Source organism: Parambassis ranga, chromosome 19 (genome assembly GCF_900634625.1).
Source record: "Parambassis ranga chromosome 19, fParRan2.1, whole genome shotgun sequence".
NCBI classification, from domain to species: domain Eukaryota; kingdom Metazoa; phylum Chordata; class Actinopteri; family Ambassidae; genus Parambassis; species Parambassis ranga.
The window spans coordinates 6,301,183-6,308,487 of record NC_041039.1 but is presented as its reverse complement, the minus strand read 5'-3'; the positions used below and the strand labels follow the sequence as shown (position 1 = coordinate 6,308,487).

General features: G+C 42.1%; 1 protein-coding gene across 1 annotated transcript; it reads left to right on the top strand.

Annotated features, from left to right (window-relative positions):
- Positions 1 to 4,965: 4,965 nt before the first annotated feature.
- On the top strand, positions 4,966 to 6,820 carry LOC114452215 (transmembrane protein 100-like). Its single transcript, XM_028431404.1, has 2 exons — positions 4,966 to 5,086; positions 5,431 to 6,820. The coding sequence occupies exon 2, from the start codon at positions 5,469 to 5,471 to the stop codon at positions 5,940 to 5,942; it is 474 nt and encodes a 157-aa protein (XP_028287205.1). The 5' UTR covers positions 4,966 to 5,086; positions 5,431 to 5,468; the 3' UTR covers positions 5,943 to 6,820.
- Positions 6,821 to 7,305: the final 485 nt, after the last annotated feature.

The window sequence follows — 7,305 nt, the reverse complement described above, 5'->3', positions numbered from 1 at the left end:
ACACACATCTGATTTATTCATTAATCATGTGGTGCTACTGAAAACACAGTATAGGTCTTACAGATAATGATCGATGGTTGCCATAGTTCTTAGAAAATAGCAGTGTGTTGTTTGTGTGTTTGTTACACTCATTGAGGCAGTTAGATCTCAAGTACACCTGTTGGGCATACTTTGAGAACATCTGCAGCATTATTTCTCCTTATAACTAAGAAGTATTGTTTTAAATTTCAGGAGCAAAAAGCTTAGATGACCTCAACAAAGCCCTTGACATTCTCTCTACCTTCTTGATCAACTTCAAGGCAACATGTTAGACATGGCGACAGGACAGGAGATGCCAGGGCAGAGCCAATGTATATAGTTGTGAAAATGAATTCTACCTGCATGGACTTTTTTTCTGACAGGAAAAGGTAGTTACGCTGTAGTTTCTCCCTACACCACTAGATGTCAGGGTGGCTGCAGGTTTGCCTCACTCACTAGGAATGAGTTCTTTTTAATGGAGCTTCAGTTTGATTTATGTTTGCAGTAGGATTAATTTGTCAGAATAAAGTTATAATGATAAAAAATGGTTTGCAGCCATATTTATGTTAAAAATTCACAAAGGTGACCTGGCCAAGAGTTCAGCAGCACATGTCAAAAAGAACAGTTACAAGAAAGTGTCGAGTAAAACATACAATTTTATTAAACTCTGTTTTCAAGAAGAAAGTGCAGGAGCTCCACAAGACACAACACAGGCACCATTCAATGGTGTCACGCTGACTGTCCCTGAGGATAGAACGGAAGGCTCCAAGTGGAATCTCTTGAGAGTTTGGACTGTAAAGTATTCCATGCTGAGGGGATTCAGTCACCCATGGAACAAATCAAACAAACTGGATCAAACAAACTGTTTGTTTTCTGCAATAAAGTGCACAAATCAAGTATAACCTTTTAAATTAGGGTCAGCCAGTGTACATATCTGCTCAAACGCAACCAAAGCATGTTTGATTTCATATACAATTCACAGTGATGAGTGAGACGATTGCAGCCAGTGATAAACCTCTGTGCTGAATGAAAAACAGTGTCCAAGGACTGGAGACAGTGAGTTGCAGTAGTCCAGTCTTGAAGTGACAAAAGCATGGATGAGCTTTTCAGCATCACTCTGAGAGAGGATGCTCCTGATCTTAACAATATTACGCAGGTGAAAGAAGGCAGTCTTAGAGACCTGTTTAATATGAGCGACAAACGACATGTCTTGATCAAAAATAACTCAGAGGTTCCTCACAGTCGTACTGGAGGCCAAAGTAATTCCATCCAGAGAGAAAATGCTAATCTAATTCTGAGATGTTTAGGTCCAAAAACAATGACCTCAGTTTTGTCTAAATTAACAGTAAAAAATTAGAGGTCATCCAGTCCTTTATGTCCTTTAGACATGCCTGTAGTCTGGCTAACGGCTCTGTTTCTTCAGGCTTCTCCCAAAAAATTTTAACTGCTAGTAAGACTCAGGTTAAAAATATGTGTGAGAGGCTCAGCAATAAAATCTGCAGCCAACTTCAAGAAAATTGGTTTAATTTTATCAGGTCCTGCTGCTTGTGTCCAGCCTCTTTAGTGCATTGTTTACCTCAGATGGATACAGATGTAAACTCAAACAGACAAGTTATGGGTTCACTCACAGCATGTGGAGTCAAGTCAGCACTGGCCAGACCAGCATTTTTGTCAGTTCAGAGTTTAGCGACTCAAACAAGAATCCAGCAGAAATGAAATGATCATTAAAATGATTTATTATAGCTGTCTTATCAGACAGTGTCCCAGATTGAGTAGTTAAAAAGCTTGGCAAGTCATTAGTTGTCATATGATTTTAAGAACATTTTATGACTTGCCCATTTCTATTTTTTTATGGATTCATTTAGATAAAAGTCAGAATTAGCCCCCTTAATATGGGAAGTGCATATATTTCTAAGCTGTTTTCCGAGCCCTGGCCCAAGCAATGAGGAGGTTTCCAATTTTAGATCACCCAAGATTTAAATCTGCTCCATCTCTCCGTCAGTTTGTACCTGAAACCTCAGAGAAGCAGGCAGGTGATGATAAAGGGAGGGACAGACTCTCCTCTATTTGAAACATTTTTTGTGCCCTGCTAACCACTGAACTAGAAGCCCTTCCTGTGTGCTCTCCAGGGCTGCAGCAGGAGGTGAGGTAATGCTGCTGCTAACATGATCCTACATGATGCAGTAAATTATAGGAACGTTTCCTCCCCACTTGAAAAATGGGGGCCTTCCACTCTCTGCCTCTTTATGACTTTCCTATCCATCTTCCTCCGTCAGTGATATTTCTTCTCCTTCCTGTCCACATCGGTCACTCTGGTTCACGTTTTCTGCAGCTGATGAACAGACCTCTTGTCTTGTTTTACTTTTTTTAATGGGCGCTGTGACTTTTCACTGAACACACTGTGACCTGTCCTCTTTTCATTTGATCTGTTGGAGTTTTCACATCCTGTCACTCTTGCCCCATTTGGCCCATCTCGTTCTCTCTCTAATAACATCCTCAGTTTCCTCTGATCCTAATAATACCAAACAATAATCATCCTGACAGTTGTGCATCCTGTGCTCTCTTCGCTCTGTCTTATGCTGTCAGCTTAAACACTTGCTGGTGTGGGTGTTGTAGAAGTTTGAATTGTTAAAAGAGAAGAATCCTATGCTGGGGCTGATGGAGGAAGATTCTCAGTGCCTCTGTGCAAGGAGGAAACTTAAATCTCAGCGAGGAGCCTTCTGCAACATGTGACTGGTCCATTTAAAAAAAAAATCTTGGTGGGCATAGGGGAACATGCAAACTCTACAGAGAAAGGTCCAATGCACCACATGAAGATTTATCAGCTCAGCAGTTTGTTAGAGCCTTGCTGTGCAGCTGCTGTGACTACACAGTTTTGCTAAAACCTTTTTTAGAAACTAGAGAGTGTCAAGCTGCAAAAATGCAAAGTCAACTTTTCCACTTTGTTTTTGAGCCCAAAAATATCAAAGATTACAAAGCAGGAGTCTGAACACACCTGTATTCACAGGAAGGAAGAGAGAGAAAAAGAGCTGTAACTTGGTGCCGTGTGTTGCTAACTCACCACTTTACAAGCACAGCCTGTAACCATCTGTTGTACTGAGGAAGCAAGGGAGGACGTCTCTAGACACACTCATCTAAAGCAAATAACTCACATCATCCCCGACCCAGAAATGGACCCGGGGAGGAAGTCATTTAGCACCATCCCTGGATGGACCAGGAAGGAGAATCAATGAACTTCATTAAACATCTCATTTTGTTCTGAGACCACCACTTCGCAAATCACAGTATCCTTTAGGGAAATAAGCTGAGGCAAGTGCAGAGATGCTTAAATGAAAAATTAAAATCACTTTCACTGAAGCTGTTAACACAGTATCACTGACTGTGTCTCTCTCTGCAGGTCATATTAATCTTGGGCTCCAGCTTCTCTCTCAGGCCCCTGCAAATTGACCCGTAGCTCTGGATCAAAGGGCACCCCTGCTGGTGCTCACAGACCCCCTGAGAGGATCATCTGCAAAAGCAAAGTCTGATAGGGGTTTGAAAATAAAGCCAGCTGCAGTTTCTTTTTCACTTTTCAGTCCAAAAACACAAAGTTCGTCTGCAGCAGGAAGATGATCATCTCTTTGCCATAATGTCGACAGCCACCATAACCACTCAACATCTATCATCCTGAATGAAGCAGACTTTTTTTGTCTGTTTGAGAAACTTTAACATAAAGTCAGCAAAAAGCTTGAGAAGTGGAGCTGGAACTTTTCCTCTGTGCTGATTTAGGCTACACCTGCAGCTATAAAAGTCTGCAGAGAAACCATGCCATCAGCGGAACCTGCTGGTCAGGATGCTGACATGTAAAACAGCATCAACATTTCAAAATCAGGGTAAATTAGCTCAATTTTAACTAAACACATTATGAGATGGTTGTAACATCATCCGTTCTACTTCAGAGGTACAAGTCTAGTCAGATTACTGTGATCCAGTCTTATTCACAGCTTGATATGCATCTTCTGATGATATTGAAGGCTTTTGATTCAGACTGTTGTGTGTTTCAGACTGGAGCCGCTGTTTGGAGGCCTCAGAGAACAAAACTCAGCTGTTTGTCTCAGCTGATTCCTCCCAGATGTTGAGGTCTGCAGATCTGGAGCTGGCTGCTTTTCAGCTGCAGGGTGGAGGCTTCCTCTGGGACCACAGAAGAAATCTGACCCTGACAAATGAAAAAAATGTAGGGATGCAAGTACACTTTGATTGCACCGATTCTGATGTATTTTCTGGTAGCACAACAACATGTTCATGAGTAAACACTTTCAATGAACAACACATTTCTGACTCCTTAATCTATACATACCCCAACAACATGTCAGACTTGTCTTCCTGTGATCAATAGTCATCAGTCACTTAAGGCTACCATCAAAAGTGACTCAGTCCCCATATACCTGACTTTCCCAGACCACATAATCATCTGGATCAACCAGGTGTTAGATAGACACAGTCAAAACTGTGACAACAAAAAACTCATACACAGAGATATGAAACTGCTCTTCAGAAACAAATCCTGCGTCCATCGATGTATGCGTGTGGATCCACACTCTGTTTCCAGACACTATTTCATACCAATGACACGTCATGAAAATCAGTGAGGTACAACTGATCAAAATAATTGATTGCTGAAACTGTCTCTACAATAAATCTCAAACGTTTCAATAAAATACCCATCTGTACTGTTTTTGTAGTATCAAAATGATACAATGACTAAAATTCCAAATTGCAAAAGAAGAGCTGAATAATTCTTCCTTCTTTGTTTCCAACCTGGTGGACAAAGAAAACCAGCTGAAAGGAAGGAAAGAGTTAAAACTTTTCTTGCTGGTCCAGTAGGAGGAGGTATGAGGGGGAAGGGGAGGGGGGCAGTCCCCCCCTCTTCTTCTATTGATAGTCATACTCTCTCATTTTATTCCTGCAGTCAGGATGATGCAGACGGATGAGAAGGCTCAGAGAGGAAACATTGACTGAGTTTCACAACTGCAGTCAGAAAAATAAGAAGAAAGACCCCAGTGAGAATGGAGAGCTGCTTCCTGCGACGGTTGGTTTTTTTTATTGATTTTTCTTTCTTTAATTATCATGATGTTTGAGGCACAAACTAAATTTCAGTAAGATTTTTTTGCATTTATTTGTGGCGGTAGGAGCTGTCAACCTTGTTCTGTGAGAATGGTAACAAGATGTGAAAGATAGAGAACAGTTCAAAAAAATGCAAGTAAAGCAGGGTTATGCACAGAGAAAAGGAGACAAGTGACCAGAAACCTGGAAACCTGGAAACACATATGGCGACTGGGAAATGTTTAGTTATCAATGTCACAAATATGATCAGTTTGGTTGAAGAACAGAAAAATGCAGACTGATGACACATTCATCATTTTCTTTTTACAGCTAAGGGTTCACTGACTGTCTGATCTTCAGCATCAAAGATGGCTCACCTGTTCCTTGCCAGTAAGATCACCATGCCGGATGACCTCCACAACAAAGGTGGTGCCAGAATCCCCAGGAGCACCATGAAGATGCCAACGACAATGTCTGCTGAGAAGCTGAGTAGGGACAAGCTCAGGAAAGACCACAGTGTTGTTGTGACAACCCGTGTCCCCCATGTCAACGAAGTCCAGTTGACGGCAGCGACTGGTGGTGCCGAGATGTCCTGCTACCGCTGCATTGTGCCGTTTGGTGTCGTCGTCCTGATCGCCGGCATCGTGGTGACAGCGGTGGCCTACACCTTCAACTCCCATGGGTCCACGATCTCAGTGCTAGGACTGGTGCTGCTGTCTGCCGGACTAGGCCTGCTGGGGTCCAGTGCTGTCTGTTGGAGAGTCCGACTGAGGAAAAAGAAGGACAAACGGAGGGAAAGCCAGACTGCCCTCATGGTCAGCCAAGGATACTGCATGGCCTGATCATACAAACTGTTTTCATCGCTGGTGGAGACCTTCACAGTTTGATAAAGTTCAGGGATTCAGTGAACGCACTGCAGATTAACAATACAAACTAACAGGACATGAATCATAACTATGAACTCATCCTGTTTACAAACTGAAAAGTGATGGCGTTTGAGATCACTGGCTATCACATTTTCATCCATCTGAGGTGAGGATGACTCCTCAAAGGATGAAAAACTTTGGCCACATGACAGCCTTCGGTGTTATATAAACGAAGGGGCTACCCCCAGAGGTTTAGTGTTACTGCCTAAAAATCCAGCCATTAGATAAATGTTTAGTTGTTACCTTGATCTAACTGGTGTTGTACAATATCTAACCAAATGCTGCTAATAAGCTATAAAAGACATTTACAAAAGGTACTCTATTGTTTATGTTTAACTTTCTGAGACAAGTTTGTGCCACTCAGTTTTATTTTCAGTTCCACAGGGATGTACAAGACTTAAGAATTAACCACATCAATTAAAACTGGTATTTTCACTAAAAACAAAAAAGACTTGTTGGGTCTGATATAGAGTATGTATGGCTCTGCTTTGTTGTTCAACATCTGCAATAGTAAGAAAAAAATATGAACATGCAGTCTGAACCCGAAATAAGGTTTACACAGTGAAAAGTGACTAAATAATTGACTGTAACATACAGTGTGTATATATAGGTCACATGTGGGCTAATTCCTGATCTGCATGTCACTTTGTATGTTTAGTGCACTACGATCCAAAGAGACGGAAAAATAACCAAATGTCATTACTGTAAGTTAAACTGTCTCACCTTTCTTTACCTTGAACAGGTGTTTCATCTTCAACCCCGTCTTATTTATTCTGTCAGTGAAACATATTAAAATCCAGATTAAATAAACTGAATTTGCTCACTACAGATTTTGTTTGCAGAGCAGGTTCAGGACAGACAGGCAGGTTATATTTAGTTGTGTTTATGTTGCCTAGCATCCCACAGACACACGACCAGATAATAAACTGAGGAGAGTCAGGAGGGGCTCAGGGTTGCGTCATTTGGAGGAGGAGGTGCTAGTGACGGGTAACGGTTACAACGCGTTGTCACTTGTGCAGTGCTAACTTTATCTCCACTGGAGTGCAGCATTCTGGGTATGTGGGTGGAAAGGGGAGGAGAAGAGGGGAAGGGGAGAGCGGAAAGAGATGCAGAGTTGCATCACCTCAGTGGCTGCTCAGTGTCATTCCTGAGGACATTTTGTAGGAGGTGCAGCCCGTCTGCGAGCGTGATGGAGCAGTGAGTGAAAATAGAAGTGGTGAAGTGGAAAAATATCAGAACATCACAGGAAGTGGACCCACTGAGACTCCCTGCAGGGCAC